This window comes from Lissotriton vulgaris, chromosome 12 (assembly GCF_964263255.1).
Source record: "Lissotriton vulgaris chromosome 12, aLisVul1.2, whole genome shotgun sequence".
NCBI lineage: Eukaryota > Metazoa > Chordata > Amphibia > Caudata > Salamandridae > Lissotriton > Lissotriton vulgaris.
In genome coordinates, this window is record NC_141700.1 from 46,979,081 (window position 1) to 47,001,160 (window position 22,080).

General features: G+C 45.9%; 1 protein-coding gene across 2 annotated transcripts in view; it reads right to left on the reverse strand.

Moving 5' to 3' along the window:
* The window catches only part of ELL (elongation factor for RNA polymerase II), a 237,924-nt gene that overhangs the window by 12,737 nt on the left and 203,107 nt on the right, over window positions 1–22,080 (reverse strand). For both annotated transcript variants that reach the window (XR_015302609.1, XM_086947018.1), the window contains exons 8-9: window positions 9,116–9,605; window positions 1,584–1,650 (exon numbers count right to left, since the gene is read on the reverse strand). Coding sequence is in view for 1 of the 2 variants with exons in the window: in XM_086947018.1 (XP_086803144.1) it covers window positions 1,584–1,650; window positions 9,116–9,605 (557 nt within the window). In the remaining variant the exon portion in view is untranslated. The remainder of the gene's footprint in view (window positions 1–1,583; window positions 1,651–9,115; window positions 9,606–22,080) is intronic.

Consider the following 22,080-nt stretch of genomic DNA (forward strand, 5'->3'; position numbering starts at 1 on the left):
GAAAACTGGTCAGAATTACAACTATGAGGAACTTTAATCAGCCTTCTGTGGAACATGGAGCTAATCCTTCAAAAGAAAAAAATAAGGAAGGAGAACTGCCTTCTGAACCTTTTGGTAAATTCTGAAGAAATTCTATAATGCTGGTATAGCATTTGGCAGTTTTTAAATATAAATCTAAACAGAAGAGTAAGCAACAGGGGAATCCATCTTGTCCACCACCAAACGGTAGCCATCAGTGTAAAATTAGTACTTCACAATGAATGGAGAATGGGTAGCCAGGCGCAATTATGTAAATGGTCTTCAGATGGCACCCTGAATGAGACAGCAGGCAGGGCATGCTACAAACGAATCTAAACCGCCCAGGTTTTCAGCATCGTCTTAAAATTCTCAAATTAGAATTAATACACATATTAAAAGGAGGTTTAGCCCGGGCCAGGCTGCTAAGCAGGTAAAGATTGACATCCTGTTCGGGCTTGAAGTATGTTGTCGTCCAAGATATAAGCTAGAGTAGCAAGGCGGGTGTGGGAGGGAAGATGGGGAATGGGTCTTCCATGTTATGGTGGGGGACTTGGGAACCATGAATTGAAGACCTTATACAGCTCATGGCTTGAAGCTCCATCCACATTGGGAATGCCTGTGATGTTGATGTTTGGAACAAAACTTGTACAAGTGACTGAGCCTCTAGGTTTAACGTGATATGCAGCTTGCCCTCTGTAGTTTGTGGGGGCAAGAGAGCATTTTTGTGTTGGGGGAGTTTGACTTAAGATGAAGTGCTTTGAAGCTTTCCTTCAAAACCACAACAATTTTTGCACAAAAATGTTTAAAAGAGCAAATATTTGTTGTTTCGCTTTGTATATTTTGTTTTCTTCACCTAATCTCTTTTTAAAGGATTATATCTGAAAGTACCTGGAGAAACTGGGATGTTCCAATGACCATTCAGTGCACTTTAAATTAGCTAGTCAAACACAGCAACAAAAAGCATAATAAATTACAGTGAACGGAGCAGAAAACTATCAGCCAACAGATCAGTATTGAAGTCGAAGAGCACTAACACTGGAACCTTTAAAAAGGTACCTAATAGAGGTAAATCTTTCTTCCATGGAGCAAGATGCAGCAGATAATGCTAATCTAACATAAAGGCAACAGTGCAAGGCTTCTACTTGGAACGATCATCACTCCCATTGGTACTCCTATTTCAGAGCTGGAGTCAACAATCCACTTGCTATCATAGAAAAGGACATGTGGCTGTGTATGGGCCAAGGAACCCGTGCTGTAGACCTTCTATACTGCTGGTGCTACATTTGTACAATAGATCTCTGGTGTGCCTAGACAAGGCCCACAATCTCATGATTGTTCTCCAAAGGCATGCACTGAAGAGAAACTGTTCAGAACTGGCAACATCATGCACCGTCACAATAACTGAACAAACTGCATGCATAACTGCAAAGAAGTTTTCTATGCGCAATGTTTTAGAGGAATCCACCCAGAAAATATAAATAGTGTCTCTGCATTATAAAGGGTAATAAACAGTATTCACCTTATGTTTGTTCAATGCACAAATAAAATATTCTACATATACTCACAATAAATAATCCGGCAATTCCGAAGTTGAAGTGGGTACACTGGAACTATTACACAATCCATTTACGCCTGGAAAATAAATCATCAAGTAAATGAACAGTTATCACTGAATGCTGCTCTTTTCAGTCTATGCAATACTTGTTAGCAGAATGTAGCTGTGTTCTATGACAGTTAATATATCTGCTTGATGTGCACAATTTCTGTATATAAAGTGCTATTATTTACTTTGCAGCAGCCAAACATTTCAACTTCGGACACACCCATATGACAAAAAACACCAGCAGTCAACAAAAACCACCGTCTTGAAGTAGAAGACTGCAAAATCCTTTAGATAATTGTTTATCGTGGGAGGCAAATTTATGTCCTACCTTCAAGGAACCACCAGCTCGACTCAATGGTTATCATTAAATACACATATACCTCCTAAATCATATAATAAAAATAATGTGCCAAGATTCATAACTAACCTGGCCTGCTGAGCAGCGGAATAGCAATACCTGGTTGTGCGGTAGCTGTGTTGCCGGAGGGCAGAACAAGACCAGCACATTAGTTCTCACTATTTTTCTACGAATCCCTTCAAAAATTAGTGGAGCCAGTGCTTCAGCAATAAGTGGCCTAGTGGCAGCCATGAGGCATCGGACATGCTTGGTATGCTGCTGCCTGGCCCCGCATACAATCAGCAGGCTGCGGCCTTAGGACATGGGTTCGCCCCCCTTCCCCCTCTATCCCCCCTCCCCCCCCCCCCCCCAGTCAAAAATGACTACCGGGGAGTAGGATAGCAGTCCTGATCTTTTCTTTCGACCGGGCCCCTATACACCAAGCCTGCCTCTAGAAAGAGGTGCTTCACCCAGTCCATTCACAGCCACCTGAACAAGAGAGTATTGTTCGGAGACCCATATCCATGGTGTCTGCAGACTAAATAAGCACCTAGTGACGGTTTCCCCTTAGGTCGGTGGGGCTTCACAGGGGCACGGCACTTCTGATAGTTAGCGTGCATCTACTGGGGGTAGTCACTGAAGGCATGACCCATGCATGATGTATGTTGGAGACGCACATCAGACTGCGCCACACCAGATGATTGTAAATAATCTCTTACTGAATTTATAAATGAGGCAGATTTGAGCCAGTGGTGGTATTGTATGTGTCTGCTTCACCTCTTGCACTATAGTTCTGTGACTACTTGTGCCTCCCCAGAGACCCTAGGGCTGGCCAATCAGCAAAGAATGCATCTAGTCTACAAGAACATGCTACTGCCTAGAGACCTGATTGGATGTTGCAATCCGTAGACAGGACATGTGTAAAGTAGTTGACACAGCATCTGAGGCAGAGGGGGCGAAAATCCCAACTTTATGATACAATCACAGGGCTTAGTGACACTGTTAAAAAAAAAAAAGCTACTGATCATGAGTTATGGTTATGCAGCTGTGTAAAGATGCCTAGGGCAGATTGAGGTGCAGTAATGTCACAACTGAGGGCTTCCTGAAAACAGAGGAAGGAGATAACCCAGCAACAACTCTTGAAGAGAAGCTGCAAACACAAATGCGAGATACCCGGTTCGTTAATGGAGAGCGTGCATCATGTGCTGGGACCATTGCTCCGTCCATTACTATGATTCCATGGTTCCAGAATTAAAGAGATAGAGACTTGGTCCTGAGAGCCAGTAGAGCTTCCATAAAACATTCATCATCTGGGATTACAACAAAATAATAAAAAAAACAATAGCGGAGGATGTTTGATCAGGTTTAAAGGAAAATGTAAGCTATAGCCTTACACTAGATTTGTTGTCCCTAACCAAATTAAAGGTCCTCTTCTACTACTTTTCACAATTTTTGAGTCTCCAAACCAAGATTGATCCTGGGCTGCAGAATACCATAGTCAGCTTAGACGACAAAGGAAGAAGAAGGCTGTTGGCCGGGGTACTCCCAGAAGTCATCACCATCAAAGAACCTGATCAAAAGACTGCAGAAAGAGATTATTACAGAGTGAAGACAATCAGCACTGAGCCACATCCAGTTAACAACATGGCAGTACTAGAGAGATCCCATGCAAACAGTACTGGAGATATTGGATTACACTTACAGTACTGGAGATGCTTGCGAGTTAGCTGATCTGCACCAGACAAAAAATCTATCCTTTAGAGGAACCGACAAACTAAAGGCTACAACTTCAACTTGTAGGGAGAGCTCTTGGGGTGGTTTACTATGGTTCCTTCCCCTCCTACGTACTTGTGTACTCTATGAAAGTGCTATCAGATAGCCAAATAAATGTAGTACTGTTTATGGGCTGGCACACTGACACTTGTCTCATGACTAGCCATTAATTATTTTTCCTTCCCCTTTTCTTTTTTCACGGTCCCACTCCCCTCCACCCACTTTTCTAAATGGTTATACTTGTTCCGGTCGACGCATGTTTATGGGTGAAAAGTGCAGGGTGAGGGGTTGCTGGGGGGTATAGGTATTGTTTTTCTCTTTTCAGTACATGTCACAGAAAGAAACGCCTTCAATATAACTATATTCACAATGGAGACATGACCAATTCACAAAATGATAGAATAGATCATTACTGAGTGATGTCGTGGAATGCCTATGGGGTCAATGATTTGATTGAAAGAGGAGAGGTCATGTTATATGTTAAGCTACATGGGCCTGCAGTCCTGGTGCACCAAGAAACATCTTCAGGCCCCAACCTGTAACATACTTGGCAGACACAGTTACAGCAGGGTCTTCCACTCAGGTTTTACCCAAGGTGCCAGAAGTGTGATTATCCTCCTGCAGAAACCCTTTCCAGTGGTGGTCAATGCTGTACACAAAAATGTATTCGGTAGGTATGAGTTTCCATGGGTGCCTGCCTAGCGTGACAATGATTGGGACGACGGTCAATAAAAGGGCTACTCTAATGCAGTAATGGATGCCGTAAATAAGACCAAAATCCACTGTCCACAAGCCATCCCAGATTGTCAAATACTCAGACTCACCGACGCAAGGAGTAAGCAATGTCCAACAGGCACATTATTTACCTACTATTTACTACGTCCCCCTAGTTCATCCTCACCCCCATGACTCATCCTCTACAACAGATTTTTTGTTGTTGTCCTTGCTGAGTCTCTACCAATGTTGGAAAGTACCTGTATCCTACCCAGTGGATTGTCTGAGCACTCTTCTATAGAGCTAATACTACATCATACAAGGAAAGGGATGAAAGGAATATGGTGGCTAAATGCCTGGTGGCTCAGACTAATCCTTCACATATTGCCTCAAAGAAAAGATTGCTGAAGGACAAGTTACTTACCTTCGGTAACGCCATATCCAGTAGAGACATGATCTAGCCACAGATTACTTACCTTTGAACTTACAGGAGTCAGACTGGATCCTGAAGATTTTTGCTAGCAGTACCCCTGCGCACAGATAGGTGGCATTGGTCGACTCATCGTGACGTCCTAGGAGTCGGGTTCGTCTTGCCGTTCCAGTCATCTATATCGGCGCCATTGCGGCTCGCTGACGTCAGTACTTTTCGCAAGTTTCCATGCAAGAAGTGCAGAAATATGAAGTGACTGACTGTGGATTGCCAAAAACAACTAGGACCCTTAAAGGGGAAAAAGCTCTGACACTAAACCAATCTGCAGTGGGGGAAGGATGGGTGAGTTGGTAAGGAATCTGCAGCTAGATCATGTCTCTACCAGATAAGGCGTTACCGAAGGTAAGTAACTTGTCCATCTGATAGAGACATCTAGCCGCAGATTCCTTATTTTAGAACAGATACCCAAGCAATGCCATACCTGGAGGGGGCTGCGGAAAGGATTCAGACCAAGAAGTCCTGCAAGACAGAGCGGTCAAAGAGGCCCTCCCTGCGGACCTGAGAATCCAGGCAGTAGTGTCTGCAAACGTGTGCAGAGATGCCCATGTGGCCGCTTGGCAGACAATAGAAACTGGAACACCACGCTGGAGAGCCGTGGTGGCTGCTTTCACCCTGGTAGAATGGGCTCTAAGGCCTTCAGGAGTTTGTTTCTATGCCAAGGCGTAGCATATTTTTATGCAGAGGATGACCCAGGATGTGTGGTCCTCTTCTGAACTGCTTGCCCCTTCTTTGCTCCAATATATCCTATGAAGAGTTGGTTGTGCACTCGGAACTTTTTTGTATGATCAAGGTAGAACGATAACGCTCTTTTCGAGTCTAGATGGTGTAGACGCTCTTCTTCCTTGGAAGCATACGAAGGCGCATAGAAAGTGGACAGAGTAACCGACTGGGCCAGATGGAAAGGTGTTACTACCTTCGGCAGAAAAGACGTCCTAGTGTGCAGCACTACTTTGTCCAGAAAGGCGGTCGGGTAAAGAAGCTGAGATGACAGTGCCTGTTGTTCACCCACCCTCCCGGCACAAATTAATATAATTAAAAAGGCTGTTTTAATAGTGAGCAGCGGAGGGGACAATTGTGCAGAGGTTCGAATGGCGCACACACCAAAAAAGTATGGACCAAATTAAGGTCCCATTGGGGAAAAATAAAAGGCATAGGAGGAAACCTATTGGTAAGCCCCTTAAAAATCTTGGTACAAGAAGTGATTTGAAAAGAGATGGCTGATACGGCAGCGGAAAAAAAGCAGAAAGGGCTGAAAGGTAGCCCTTCATAGTGCCCAGAGCAGAGCCCTACTGGGCGAAAAAGAGAATAAAAAGAACAACATCTGACAGGGAAGCACACAAAGGGTCAACAGACCGTTCTGTACAGTATTTACAATTTTTTTGCCATCTGCAAGAGTATACAGACTTCGTGTCGGGACGCCTGGCTGCCAGAATGACCTCACAGACTTCAACAGGAAGGTCAAAGCTGTCAACTGTCGCCGCTCAATGTCCATGCAACAAGGCAGTGAGTGGACAGGTTCGGCTAGAGGCCCTCCCCTGCTGCTGCAACAGGAAATCCTCCCAGTCAGTAGGAAGACTGTCATGGTCAGTTAACCCTCAGGAGCCCCCACAACAAGTTGGTCACCTTTGGTGTATCATAGCAGTCTTCCAATCCAGGATAGAAATCACAGCAAGAGAAAGTAGTTCAGCAGATAGGTTTACCCAGTGTTTAAATACACACTGCATCAAAGATCTTTCCAGATTCTATGATATCCTGCCGCCTTTGGTGCGTTTTAAATCGGATGTCCAACACTGGAAATCGCCCCAGTTGATTCTCTTGGGGCGCGCTACCCTGTTCAAGACGATGTCACTTCATAGACTGTTATACGCGTTACAGAACGCTCCGCTTCCTGTTTCCGCCGCATATTTTAGGGACCTCAACAGCATTGTTCGGGATCTACTGTGGGAGGCCAAGCCACCACAAACACACTGGGTTGGTTCGACGGGGGTATAGGGCTCCCAGATATTAGGAAGTATTACTGGGCTGCGCAGTTCGCAGTTGTTAACCACGGCACTTACAGATCCCATGACGATCCGGCCTTTCAAATCGACAGATGGCACCTCCCGGGCAGTTGCTTTGGAGGTGCGTTGTATGCGCAGCCTTTGCGGCCTGCCCTGTCTGGCCCAACTGGGCATGCAGTTACCGTATGGAAGGCGGCCAACAGGAGTCTGGGCTGGGAGGGTAGAATCACTCAGGCCACGCCCTTCTGGTATTGTAAACAACTGGGTAGGCTGATTCGTTCGAAGGGTTTCGACAAATGGGACCTCATAGGTATCACTAGAGATGGTGACTTATGGAAATCGGGTGATGTGGTGCCCTTCTCCTGACTGCAGCAAGAGGTCAACCTCGCCCAGTCTGAATACTTTAGATAGCTTCAAATCAGACACACCCTGCTCGCAGTTATTCAGAGAGGTAGCGATCTCCCTGATTCCTCTCCACTTGAAGTTAGGGTTCTCCACGGGGACCTGACGGAAAAAGCCTTATCCCTCATTTACAAGAATCTCATCAATAATATGGGGGATCCTCTGACCCGTCTACGTGCCAGATGGGATCACGACGTCGCTGGTCTAGAGGACAAAGAGTAGCGGGCCGCGGTATCTTCCCCTCGTGAGGTGGCCATTTCCTATCGGCTCAGCCTGTTCCATTTTAAAGTTACTTCACAGATCCTATATGTTAGGGCCTTTACTGGTTCGTATGTGTTATGTTTCGGAGGGAGGCTGTGTACGACAATGCGGGCAGAAGGGCACGTTTATTCACACTCTCTGGGAATGTGTTATCCAGGACTACTGGGGACGGGTGGCGGGCCGAATGGAGGATGCATTAGGGCAACAGATCCACTGCAATATAAAGTTAGCACTGTTGAATATTTGGGATCCTACAGATCTAAACTCCAGGGAACAACTGTGGGTCACACTTGGGCTCATGATTGCCAAATGAAACATCGCGAGGCTTTGGAGGGCTTCTCACCCGCCGAGAATTGCGGACTGGTCCAACGATATGGATTGGTGCATGGTGACAGAAAGATCCATCTATGAAGCTAGGGGTTGCTAGAAGAAATAGACGCAAGTCTGGGGACATTGGAACACTTACAGGAGCGAGATCTGTGAGCCGCCAAGAGCTCGAGAAAATATTGTGGGGGTCTTGATGTCAAGTAATGAACACTGTTTTCCAGGTATTGAAGTGTGTACACCGAGAAGAGGTTTTCAGTGTATATCGTGTATGACTAATTGATTGCACTGCTGTGACTATGTAACATGCCGTTTTTTTCAATAAATAAATTAAAAAAAATACACAATGCATCAACACCATCTGCTGCCCTCACAATGGTGGAAGATGCACCTTTATACGAGAAAACTGGTCTCTGCAATTTTAAAGATGAGGCCAGGAGAGTACATCTCAGCCTTTCCGCACACCTGGAGCCTGACCAGTTTTGCCATCTGTCCTTTTCAAGTCCTTTAGCTTATCGTCTTATGACTAGCAGCAGTTTTTATTTTAACCACATTGATGCCATGCATATTTTTCTTATATTGTCTATGCTCGATGGAACAAAATGCTTCCTGCAATAATATTATTTTACCATTAATCAGAAACACAAAAGCTTAGCATTAAAATTTTGAGTGGACAATGAGAAACTACGGGAGCACAGGTTCTCAGACCATTTACAAACCTTTGTTCACTGGCTGCCAGTGATGAGAAGACAGTGTCTTCCTCACATAGTTAGCAACTTCCCGATGAACTGACCTCTGAAAATAAGATCATTTTAAAAGTGTACCACAGAGAAACCAGCCTTTGCTTGGAAAAGCTGGAAAGCAGGTAATGTTCTGCATCTAAACACAGGATAGACTTCAGTGAAGTCCAGCGAAGAAGATCAGGAGGTGTTGTAGATTTCAAACTATGCTATGGATACTTAGAGAAGAACCCCAATACTCAAAGGCTTGAACCCACCACTTCGACACCTGGAGGCTTCATCCAGATACTCTTCCAAGTTCACCAAATTGGGTTGGAAAATTAGTATTTGTAGGTTGTTTTACTTACAAGAAAAAACTAGCCAAAAAATAAAAGTGTGGTTTTGGCATATTGATCATATGCTGTTTACCAATTAAAAGAAAACAATGATAATTCTTAAAATGTTCATGCATACCCAAGGTATCCTCTGGTCCACTACCAATTTTTAAGACAGAATTTTTTGTTAATTCACAGTTCTGTTTTTCTTTATGCTTCTCGTCACTTTTCTTGTCTTTGTGTTTCTCCTTTTCTTTGTGCTTTTTAGATTTTCTCTTGGTCTTTCCGTGTGATGAGCTACAGTTCTGGTCGCTGGCTGGAGGGCAGGTTGCCGTCACAGGATGGCTTAGCCGTTCCGTGACTTCCTGACTCTCACAGTCCCTGCCATTGTGATTGGAGTCATTGCTAACATCGGACAACGGGTCCTGCGACCGCAGCATCTCCAATACTGGTAAGTGAGAGCTGGAGCTGACGGAATCAGAAGGCAGCGCCGTCGATGAGGGGACCTCCTTCACATTTGAAGAGTTCAGTTTCCCATTAAGAGCAGGTTGAGTTCTTGGAGTGAAGTGAGATATCCTTGGCTTTTTGTGGATAACTGGGTCTGTGGGTTCTAAAGGCTGGTTTAGTTTCTGATTGGGAAAAAAAACATACAATTACCAGAAGTCAACAAAAATCCTAAATACACTTTGCCATAATGCGAAACTTGAATTTCATCTAAGAAATGTACCAATTTCTAACAGACGCAAGAACTAGAATTTCAAAAACAAGTCATCTCTCCAACATTCACTGAAAAGCTCTGAGTGTCTATGGTTTTTATTTCATGAACTTCTAGAACAGTCTTTTCTTCAAAAGTCCTAAATGATATAGGCACAAATACTGCTGCGTGTCGTGACCCCACCCCCCAACCAAAAAACAGAAATTCGAAATGAAAACCCTTGAGGTCTGCACTATTAGTATAGTCTGATTCTGCAACAAAAGGTATTCCCTTTAATGCATCTGCCTTCTGTGATCAACCATGCACCCTCCTTTTAAGTGTAAATGCAGAGCACACTGTGGCCACTCTGACTAGGATGGCGCATTGTGTTTCAGTTCGCAATCCACCCCACGGGCAAGCAAAACACCAACACCTTCTCCCAGCCCCGCACAGCGCCCTGGTTGCTTAACAATGCCAAAGTGGGTGTCTATTTCTAGATGGGTAACGTATGGTGTACATACTCTGGGTGTTCTAAAAGTACGAGTCCATGTACATTGTGCACATTCTCTCTCTTACGCAAGGTGAGAGCATCTCTCAAGTTACTGATGCACAACACCAGAAACGTCCAACACTATCATCACTCTTCCTAGCACACGCTTGTACTCCTACGGTATAGCTTGTTGACTGTGTGGTCAAGCGCTTTAGCACCCCACATAGGGGAGGGGTACTGAGCGCTACCTTTATAAATGCAACAAAACAAGATTACCCCGCAATATTTCTGTACACCAATACTCACTGAAGTACCTCAGTTGAACACAAGTTAATATATTCTCCTTTTATATACACAGGTGTAAACAATACCAATTATTGGATATTTCACTTGACACTGGCATCAGAGGGAAGAAGGAGCTGAGAAACACCATAAGACCGAATCCGCTCATTTCATAATCACTGAGTAAACAGAGCAGTCGGGAAAATATAGCATGGATTGGACAAAGGAAAGGAAAAGACATCTCATTTTAATTAGGTTTATCGAAGTATACCAACACGAAGATAAAACAATTAAAACATACACCATCTGCCTACCACCACCCGTAAATAAGCACATAAACAAGACTGTTAAAGAAGAGTTCCCTGATGTGCCACGAGATGGCACTAGACTCAAACACTTGAACAAAAGCAAGTCACTTGCACAATACAAGAAAATAAGTACTGGCAAAGAACAGGTATTTAGGTCTGGCCTATACTGCAGCTTTCTATCCTATCTATTGTTACTAATTCTCAAACAAATAGACAGCGAGCTCTGAATCAGTCCCAGCAGTATTGCCCTCTTAACTCGTGCCATTGGCTCTACCTCCTCTGGAGAACCTAAACTGCAAAGCAGGAGGGGAGCATTTTGCATATCAAAAGCAGAATGAACCACCACAGATTAAATCATTAACTCAGATGCGTTGCATACAGATGGCAATCGTTCTGTTTGTTTTTTCACTGCAGCAACCATTTCACAATTATTTAAGCCAGGACTCAGAATGTAGGCCAGCCGTATTGGCTCTGGAAATTGTTTTTTTTTTTGTAAATGTAGTGGAAGGCAAAGAGGAAAGCTTCGTCAGCAGACAAAGTGATGCATGCATTCTTTTAAATCTCACGCATTGGTAACCTAGCAGAATTGTATAACCTATGAAAGTACCATAAGAGCAAAAGACAAGGCGAGTGAAATAAAACTACGATCAGAAAGCGGTGTGCTGCAAGTGACATTTGGAAAGGCAGATGGGTTCATTCAATCCAGAAGGTAATGTGAAGGTTCTTCCACCTCTGGGCCGGATGACCGAGAAGCATCAGCCTCCCCTATGCGTTTTCTGCAAAACCAAGGAACGTTAGCAGCAAGGCACGAGAGGACTGAAGCTGCGTGGATGGGAACTACTTCAAAAATAGGTCGGTCGAGCTACGACGGCAAACAAGATGGCTGTTTAGGCTCCCGGCTCCGCCGACCTCCGTATCCCGCCGCAAGATCCTGCACAATATCCTGATTTTGCACCCAGCCCCTGCGTGCATGAACTGTTCCTCACTCCGATGGTGAAATCTGGGAATTTTCATCGGCAGGTTTCACGGAGTAACACCGAGTTGAAGATTGTGGCCTACTCCAGCGGTGAGGCCGGGGCCTCGAGTATCTGCAAGGCTGGGCGGCAGTGCAACAACAACGGCTGAGAGACCCAGGCAGGGTCCGGTCAATCGTAGTGGAGGCTTCTTTTGCGCCCGAATTTGGCAGCGATTGTTTTCTTTGCTCAGCATTGATGGAGAGGTGACCTTGCTTGCTACTGACAGTGGGTGGGGGTTCCCGTCCCGCGGCCCCGGTATTGGCACCCGCCGGGGTTCGGTGGGTCGGGGCCCCCGGCGTTAAGCCGGGTGACCGCGGCTGTTGAGAACGACAGGTCTCCGTCCACACTTGCCCTCTCGTGATCCCGTTTGTCCCCCCCCCCAGAGACACCAATTCACCCGGGGAGGTGATTGTGATTGGTTTCGGGCGTGAGACTATGGATCGAAATGTGTCTGAGCCATCGCTGAGAACTAAAGAATATTGGCAGAACTTTGGGCGTTTCACTCACAAGTGGCTGTTTTATTGACTAAAATGGATGCAAGCCTATCTGGGATGCTGCTTATCGTACCGGACCCTGCCCCACTATTGGAACAGCAATCTGCAGCCATTCAAGCTGCGGCCATTTTAACTCACTGCGAGGACCCCGTGGGGGAGCGAGTATTGGAACCATCGGATGATGCCCTGGAAGATGGTGTCCCAGAGGTCGTGAGTGTGCTACCGCACCTTCCACCGTTATTGACTTTGGTGGTATTGACTGGCGTTCCACCCCCGGAGACTTGTGTTGTAGACTCTTCTCTCATCTTGTGGTCGTCTCCCCCCTTTTTGGAAACGTTACGACCCCGGGGCAAGAAACATCAGGACTGCCAAGTTGGGAGAGGGAGACTTCCTGTGCCTGAAGTTTTCCTGGACTTACTTGCTGCAAGTGGTAACGGATTGATTCTCGATGACTTCCCTCTCCTCTATCACTCATTTGTATGCTTTTGGGTCTCGCTGGCGAGGGTTCGTGTGCTGGTTCGGAAGGGTCAAGGTTAAGATCAATCAACTCGGGACGGTTTGGAATGGCATTATGAATATACGATCTGCAATTGTTTGATTTAAGAGGCTGGCCGGTGTATCACGGTGCCCCCTAATTTCGTTTATAAGGGCCGTTCTACATCCGTCTCTTTGCGATAGGGGGTGTCTGTTTCTGGCGGGGGGACTAAGGGGCTGGGAGCACGTACAAATAGGCCCTCCTCCACTCTTCTTCTTCTTGTCCCTTCTTTTAGGGTTTTAGTTACTTAGGGCGACAGGCACGCTGCTAGTGGGGTTAGGCTATAGCCATCGGCAGGGGTGCAGGGTGGGGGTTTGGAGTTTTTTTTATTTTGCCTTTCTTATTTTCTATGGCCTTTTTCTCCCTTCCCTTTCTTCCTTTGGGGTCAGTATAGTCTGTGCTTTATTCTGATTACACTGTGTTTTGGAATTTTGTGCTCATGCTTCTTACGTCAATCGGACTTCCGGGTGGGCAGGCCCTGAGAACCGGCGTTTACGAAACTGTATATTGTATTGTTGTTCACTTCGATCCATAAGCATTGGCGCCAGAGTTCCTCATGTGGTTGTTTCTAGATGTATATCCTGTTTCTTGGCCTGTCCCCCGTATCCTTTTGTTTGATTGTATGGCACCTGATCCGTTTATTTAGATAATATAAAATAAAACCTTTATTTATCCTGTGACCTATTCATGCGTTCCAATACAAGTTTAATCCTGAATCGCTGCCGGACCTCAGGGTTGTCGGCTGATGAGCTGTGTTAAGCCGCGATATGCTGGGTTCTAATTATGACTAGTGGCCGGCCCCTGCGGTTGTAGGCCCATACTTGTACTTTCTGAATGTTGCAATAAAGGTTTTTCAAAAAAAAAAAAATAGGCCTGTCAGGTAATTTGTTGGGGCTGCTTTATGAATCGCTGCTGGCCGGTGGGGATATTATGGCTTATCCGGGGAGTCCTAGTACCAGCCTTGCTGCTGCGTGTTGCATATGTTGCATCCGGTATGCTGAAAGGCCAGTGTGACAATAGTCCAGATGACTAGTGATTGTTGGCTTTCACACAGACACAACAAGCATTTACAATGCAACGGTCTCGCCTTTGAAAAAGTTAGAGCTATTGGCATTGTAAATTACAACATTTTTATTTATGAGTTGGTTTTGAAAACAGATAAATGGCACTGTCATTTACAATGCCAATAGCTTAATTTCTCGCAAATGCCACACACAAACACAGACCCACACAGAGTCCCACACACATACATACCTACAGAGCCACACACACACATACACAGAGCCACAGACACACACACAGCCACACACACACACTTCATCCACCCACTAAGTCCATCCACCTAGCCACCACTCAACTCCATTCATCCACTGACTCCATCCACCCAACCACACCTTGTCAGGGGTAGTAAGCACTAGCTGTGACCCTGGCGGATCATGTGTCTCTCATCTGGGGGAGCCATTAGGCCTTCTTGGTTCGTTCTCAGCACGGAGCGCCAGGGCCCCCGCATCAGTGCCCTTCCCAAGATGGGAGACACAGTGGCCCGCGTGGGGTATTTCCCTCACCTGTATACGGCAGGATAAGTCAGCCCTGGTGATAGAGATAACCGGATGCGGGAGGGAGGGGAAGCCCTCCGGAACCCCCTTACCTTTGAAGACGGTGCTGGTGACCGGGTCCGGCTTCCCCAGTTTGATCTTGGGGATGTTGCTGGCACTTTCCACGATGACCTTCAGCATGGTGCCGAGGAGCGGGGCGAGGACGCCGGGTTGCGGGAAGGATGAAAGGAGCTGGCTCGGAGTCTCCTGTGGGCTCTCCGAGGCTCTGCTCCAGACCTACCCCAGCGGCGAAGACAGGGAAGGAGGCGCCGGGAGTCAGGGTGGAGGAGCGGGGAGAGGACGCCGGGGAGCGGGAAGGAAGAAAGGAGCTGGCTCGGAGTCCCCTGAGGGCTCTCCGAGGCTCTGCTCCAGGCCTACCCCAGCGGCGAAGACAGGGAAGGAGGAGCCGGGAGTCAGGGGGAGGAGCGGGGCGAGGACGCCGGGGAGCGGGAAGGAAGGAGCTGGCTGGGAGTCCCCTGCAGGTTCTCCGAGGCTCTGCTCCAGACCTACCCCAGAGGCCGAGGCCCGGCTCCTACCTGCACGTCCTGGGACCGAGCGGAGCGGCTACTGGAGCTGCCTATCCGTCTACACCTCCTCCCACATCGGCAAGCGGCCTCAGTGCGCAGCCCACTCCTGCAAAAGCCACGAACAAATCATCAAAACATGCTGCCCCCCCAAAAAACACCCACCCACCGCCACATGACGTTCGCAAAGGGGCGGAGCGAGAAAAAAATCACCAGAACGCCCACAAATCTGCTCTGAGAATTACTGACAGATCTCTCTTCCAATGGCTAGCCTCCATTTATGGAGCTAGCCAATAGAAGAGAGAGGCGGGTGAAAGCCCCTTACTAAAAAAGATAAGATTTCGCCTGCGTGACACTGCTGAGCAGTGAACGCCAGGCGAAACCTAAAAAGGAGCTGAAACGCGAGACCAAAGAGGCCAAGCAAACATATAAGGAAAAACTAGAGTGCACTATACTCCATGCTAGCAAGCTGCGGAACTCTAAAGATTTCTGGGCAAAAATAAATTTTATGCTTAATGGCAAACATCGACAGTTCAACTCTGATATGACAGACCAGATTTGGGGCAAACACATTAATCTAACTTACAACTTTACACAGGATAAATCCATAGATCATACACCTGCGACCCCAATAGAGTTTATTCCAACTGCAAGTTCGAGAATAACGGCAGAAGAGTGGAAACCCAGTAAGCAAAAAGATTCACCCCACACCCATAGTCGGATATCAGTGGTAACCTTATCCTCAAACCCAGTAAAGTATTTTCAAACCAAAGTAACCAGCAAGTCACCAGTTTTGAGCATATAGGAGAAATAGACCAGATAACACCAAAGCAGGTTTTGAGGACTATAAACCACCTGAGAGCAGACGGGGCCCCCGGACCAAATGGCCTACCCAACGCTCTATTTAGGCAAGATCCCACGTTTTGGTCTAGTTACTTATCCCCCTTGTTCTGTAACAGCCTAAGGACCGGGAACATTCCCGACTCTTGGAGGGGCAGTATTCTACAACCGATTCACAAATCAGGGACTCGCTCAGACCCTAAAAACTATAGGTTGATAGCCCTAATAGATGTTGAGGCTAAGATTTATACATCTAATTTATTGGCAGACCTGGAGTCTTGGGTCAGCAGCAAAGGTTTGATCCCATTGACAAACAGGTTTTCGGGCCGGTATGGGCACCCTAACAAATCTATCTGCGCTAACTCTCCTTGCTAAAAAGGCAATAGACAACTCTACCGTTCTATATACATGTTTTTAGACCTGAAAGCGGCTTTTGATAAAGTGCCAAGATCTAAACTTTGGACCAAAATGAAAGCTTGGGGTGCCACTCCTGATCTATTGGGAGCAATTATTAAGTTATACTCGCATACCTGGGTCCAAATAAAAAAAGGGGATGGTCGATGCCTAACAAAGAAATTTCCAACACTTAACGGGCTAAAGCAAGGATGCGTGCAGGCCCCTACCCTATTAAACATCTATACCACTGACCTAGAGCGTGACCTACGCACAATCCAGGGAGATCCACTGAAATTGGGACAAACACCCATAGTAAGTCTGCAATATGCAGACGACATTGTGCTCCTCTTACAAACTCCGCTTGGCTTACAACGGCTGATTTCTAAACTCTCACTGTACATTTCCAATGCAAAACTAACAATAAACTTCAAAAAAATCTAACATTCTGTGCTTCTCTAGCTCTCAAAAAATACGACCAAAATTTGTTTGGAGGATAAATTCCTGTACTTTAACCCAGGTAGATAAATATAAATACTTGGGCATCCTATTAGACCATCAACTAAAGTATAAATATCATTTAGACCTTGGGAATTCAAAATCAAAACAACTCCAATTTGTCTTCAAAACTATACAAAAACACCTAAGTGGAAGTTCAACCGGTCATGTGCTAAAGATTGTAGCAGCAAAATGTCTGCCCTCGCTCACATACGGCTCGGAAATTATGGCTACCAGGGACTCTACAGTGCTAAACCTTGCCCAATCAAGACTGTTTAAAAACCTCTTCTCAATTCTGCGACATATTTCCCAAGCACAAATATGTCTGGAGTACGGGTTAACAAATCAGATTCCGGCAAGACAAGTGGCCCTGGCCAAATATTATTGGCGCATGAGGAACGCCGAAGATCACACACTTGCCCACCTCTGCTGGGAAGTAGTCGAAAAAAAGGCTAGGCACTCCAACTTCACATGTAAGACTCTTAGGCAAGCGCTTCTATCATTAAATCTGGAAGAAGCTTGGCTTTCACCTATGCCTTACAATGCTTTTAAACAAATTACCAACAAAGCTATCAAACAAGCATCGTTGCAAATGGACAAAGGTTCAGTGGCTGGTAAAATCCACGCCTGGATCGTGATGCCAACATACAACCAACTGAAACAACAACCTTATTTGCAAGAATGTTTCAGGGACCATTACAAGAGGAAACTAAGTCTTCTGAGGTTGGATTGTTTCTCAAGCAAAGACCTTACCCCCAAATGGTTACGGACCTGGTCAACTTCAGACTGTCGCCTCTGTGACAAGGGTGAAGAGTCGTTACTGCATTTATTGTGTATTTGCCCGGCACTACAAAATCTAAGGAAGATCCTCTTGAAACCACTCTTGAGAGAAGCACAAGTCAGAACCTGTAGGGCGGCTGTGATAAAATGCCTCAGCGGGTCTTCGATACAACTTTCCTGCAAAACTATAAAATTCTTGGCTTTTGCTGCCCAAGAGCTTGAAAAAAAGGCAGCAACAAAAGATGAACTAGGTCACATTGCCTCCCCGCGGCTGGCCCTGGACTCTCCCTCATTTTGTCAATAGATACCTTCTTTCCTACTCCCCCTGCAAATGCATTTTATCTGAGACTATGGGTGACAGTTATATCCAATTAGGTATAAGCCCCTAAGTATATCGTATCCCCTGTCACAACACTCATTTGATGGTCCCCATGTCTTAATGAGACAGTTGTCTCCTTACAAAGTGTCATACCTGTTTTTTTAAAATTATTTTTGTTGGTATATTTGTGCAAAGTCGCTAACGACTTGTGTCATTTTAACATTCGTTTTATCATGTCATTTTATGCTGTTTTTACGCTGACTCAAAGATGTTGATGTTTATCACATGGTGGTAAGATCCACCCTTTTATGATTTTAACAAAATCAAATAAAGTATCATTTCTAAAAGTGAGTCTGAGGGAGTGAAGATTATGACATACCCAAAAGCAAAAAAGAAGCCAAAAGCACAAAACTAAAAGCTTGAAGTTGCTGTCCAAAAGCATCTAAAAAAAGTCCTAACCAGAAAAAAAATATATATTACTAAATTCAAGCTGAACCTACTCATTTATAACCCACAGACAACCCAGATCAAAACTTCATAGTTAAAGAGCTAGTATGGGACCATGATCCATTGCAATAGTGCTATACATGCCTTATTACAAATGGGACAGCACTCAAAAGATGGTTTCAAGTTGATGACAGAGATCCAGTTTAAAAAAATCATACTTCTAGGAACCTTGCCATCACTGTGCAGGCTCAAAGCAAATAGAACGAGGAGTAACGTGGGCTTATATATACCAGAATTGAAAGAAAAACACAAGTACCCCCAACCCTCCTCCAATTGCCTGTAGTCCTTGGCACATAACTGGGCTCATACCATGAGGCAAGATAATTGATTTTTCCTCCAAGAGCTCATTCACTTTTGATCCTAAATAATTTGGCTGAATGCATATTTATCAACCCTTAAAAACAAGAAGAGCAACTGTAGAGAGACTGAAATTATCATACTATTGATAACCCTAACACAATCCTACTCGAATCTCTCACAGTGATCCTTCTTGCACCCCTACAACGCATGCAGTTCAATCTTACACAGGCCTAAGCCCAAGTCCACAGTACAAAGATGAGAGAGAGAGAGAGGATTTGAGTCATTCATGCTACTACATTTAAAATTAAAATAAAACACCTACTATTCACTGCCATGCAGACATTTAATATAACAAAACCGTTCCAATGAATTAAGACATTTGGAGAGACATGAAAAGTTCAGAGGCCAGCGGCGTTATACCAACCAATCAACCGAAAATAAGTACGAATTATACATGCCATAGGATTAACAGGATCTTTGCAGCAGTTAAAAAGTCGGTGTATATATTCATTTTGTGCGCCCGTAACTAATGGATCTAGTGATTAAGCAAGGTATTAAGGCATAACGCCCTTTTGCTCAACAAAGCCATTAAAACTGAGACTGATGCTCAAGTGAAATCGGATCGATCACACAATAATGGGACCTGCGAAGCCGCCAGCATAATGTAAGTTACAAAAAAATGTGAACCTCACTTCCTCATCCTCGATACAGCTAAGCTCTGCGTTCCATAACACCATAGCCCCACCTTGGTGGTCCTCGCCCATGACGTGGAAGCACTTCTCGCACAGGCTTAAAGCAAAGAAAAGACATTTAACACACACCAGGAGCCTATATGTAGCACGTGCGGATAATACTCAGCGCCCAGCGTAATGGTAGTAAGAGCTATACAAAAAGTATAATACAATGCAATACATATTCTGTCTGTATGGGTAAAAAAAAGCCTTGAACCTTTTCCTAACTAAAGAGCTGCGTGAAAATACGTAGAGCAGAAACTTCTACCAAGAAAATAGATACAGGGGATGGGTACCGAGCGGAGAGGGACTGCTAACAAACTGTTTGGAAGCGGGTTCTAGTGACACCTACACGGAACTGGCGGGGATGCCTTAGAGACAGATTACGGATTTCATTTTTGGAGGGGGTTAGCGAGGACCGTTTTCTTTTAGGGTAATTTTATGCAGAAACAATGATCGGTTTGATAATTACAGTCCAAATAAGCAGCAGACACAGAACTCGCGTCGAGTCGATGGGAAAGCCAGATAGGTGCTCCTAATAGTTGCAGCACGGCTTGGGGGCAGGTAAACAGTCCCCGCCCGCAGGTGCCGGACTCGCCCTGTCACACCCCGGGGCGGCACCGGGCAGGAGCTGTCATCCAGCGGGCTGGCCTGGGAACACACTGGGCCGCCCCCGGAGGGGCATTGACAGTTGGCGCATTGCCAAAGTGAGGGGTCGCCTGAGCCCGCCACCCTAACTTAAAGTAAACATTGAAAGCAGCCAGACTGCTCTCGGGGACAAACTTCACTTTGCAAACCCACAGGCCGAGGTCAGCTTCAAGTACAGGTCTGTGCAGCCCATATTCTGTGCCGGGCACCCCTTGGCTCCACCGCCTGGCTGAGATATGCACTCCAACGGGTCACTTACCAGCAGACAGTCGGTGTTGACTTGGCTGGCAGGGTCCCGCAGCATGGCATCCATCCGCCCCAGGCGGGCCTCCAAGCTCTCCCCGGTGCTTGACATGGTGGTTCCGCGGTGACTGTTTTCTGTCTCTTGGTTCAGTCCCTGAACGGATGCATCACGCAGAGGGGGTCAATTGTGTTCACTGTGGCGGGCCATGAAGGGGAAAGTGTTGAACAGTTGCCCGCCGTAACTCCTAGGCCCTTGTCTAAGTGACGAAGTTGAAGCCGATTTCTGCTGGGGTCGGTTTTGCTCCAGGTCCTTGGGGAGGGGCTGACAGTCACTGTCCTGCGGGGGAACGGAGGCGCCCTCACCAACTAACAAACATGTCCGCCTTCCTGTTCAAACACACGGGAGGGAAAGGGCCACGGCGTGCTCTGCGTATGCGCCACCGACTTGGCGGACGCCCAGACCCAGGTTCGCTCGCCTCCGCCTCTGGGAGAGGCTCGTGCGCGACCGGCTGTCTGCTTACTGGAGCGCGCGAGGAAAGCGGAAGCGCGCGCACTGAACTGGAAGCTGTGTCCGGGTGGTCTATTGGGAAGCACAGCACAGAGTCCTCTAGTTTGGATAATTCGTAATAGTGTGAACAAATTAGTAGAATCGATGCAATATGTCGCACTGACTTTGACATCATTGATAACAAGAGAAGTGACAAGCAAGATTACAGGCGCGTTAAAAGTTGGTTTGATACCGCCTGTACAAAGGCATTAACTGATCTGAAACACGCTATTCATAGGTCTCCCCGGGATCCATTAGTAATAAGAGGGTTAAGGAAAAAATATAATGAGGCCCTGAAAAACAGAAAAACCGCTATAAAAAAGGAGGCCCTATATGCACTCTGTGAGGCCGCCCAATCGAAGGATGCATCTGCTTTTTGGAGGGCAGTTAATGCCCCCTTCCTCTTTGATAATCACAAAGCTCGTATAGAGCTAGCAATTACTGAGGATGAATGGGTGGAACATTTTTCAAATTTGTACAAGTCCCAAGATGACTATCATTCTATAAATGTCTCAAAAATGGATAATGTTGGAATGGGGGATGAAAAATTGGTGATAACTCTGGAGGAAGTCATGATGGGGTTGAAGGCCACGAAGGGAGGCAAGGCTGCCGGCCCTGATGGGATCCCTGCTGATCTATATAAAGCGAACAACGAGCTTTGGGGCCCTTTGTTGGTACAGCTTTTTAATGCTGCTCTCGCTGACGGTCTGAATCCATCTTGCTTTACCTCGATTATCGTTCCAATATACAAGAAGGGTGATCGACAAGACTGTGCTTGTTATAGGCCAATCTCCTTTCTTGATTCAGCTATAAAAATTCTTGGTAGAATCATCCTGGTTAGATTACAGAACTGGGCAGAGGAAAATGAAATCATGAGCGACCTACAGTATGGTTTTCAGAAGGGCATGGGAACTGTAGAACAATGTTTGAATCTCATGATTATCCAGCAAAAGTACATGAGGGTTAAAGGAGAAAGGTTATATTTTATGTTTGTTGATTTATCCTCGGCATTTGATTGTGTGTCACATTCAAAGTTGTGGGAAATTTTGAAAGGGTTGGGTGTGGAAGATTCGATTATTGGCCTCCTGAGAGAATTATACTCGGGAGCATCAGCCTCAGTCCGATATGGCCGCGGGGGAGAATGTACCAGGAATTTTGGAGTGGGACGGGGGAGAATGTACCAGGAATTTTGGAGTGGGACGTGGAGTACGTCAGGGGTGCGTTTTGGCCCCCTTTTTATTTCTTCTCTATATAAACGGACTTGAGTGTCGTCTCCTGCAGGAGTGCAGATATATATCCTAGGGTGGGTAAGAGGTCGATCCCTGCACTCTTGTATGCGGACGATGCCGTCTTAATGGCC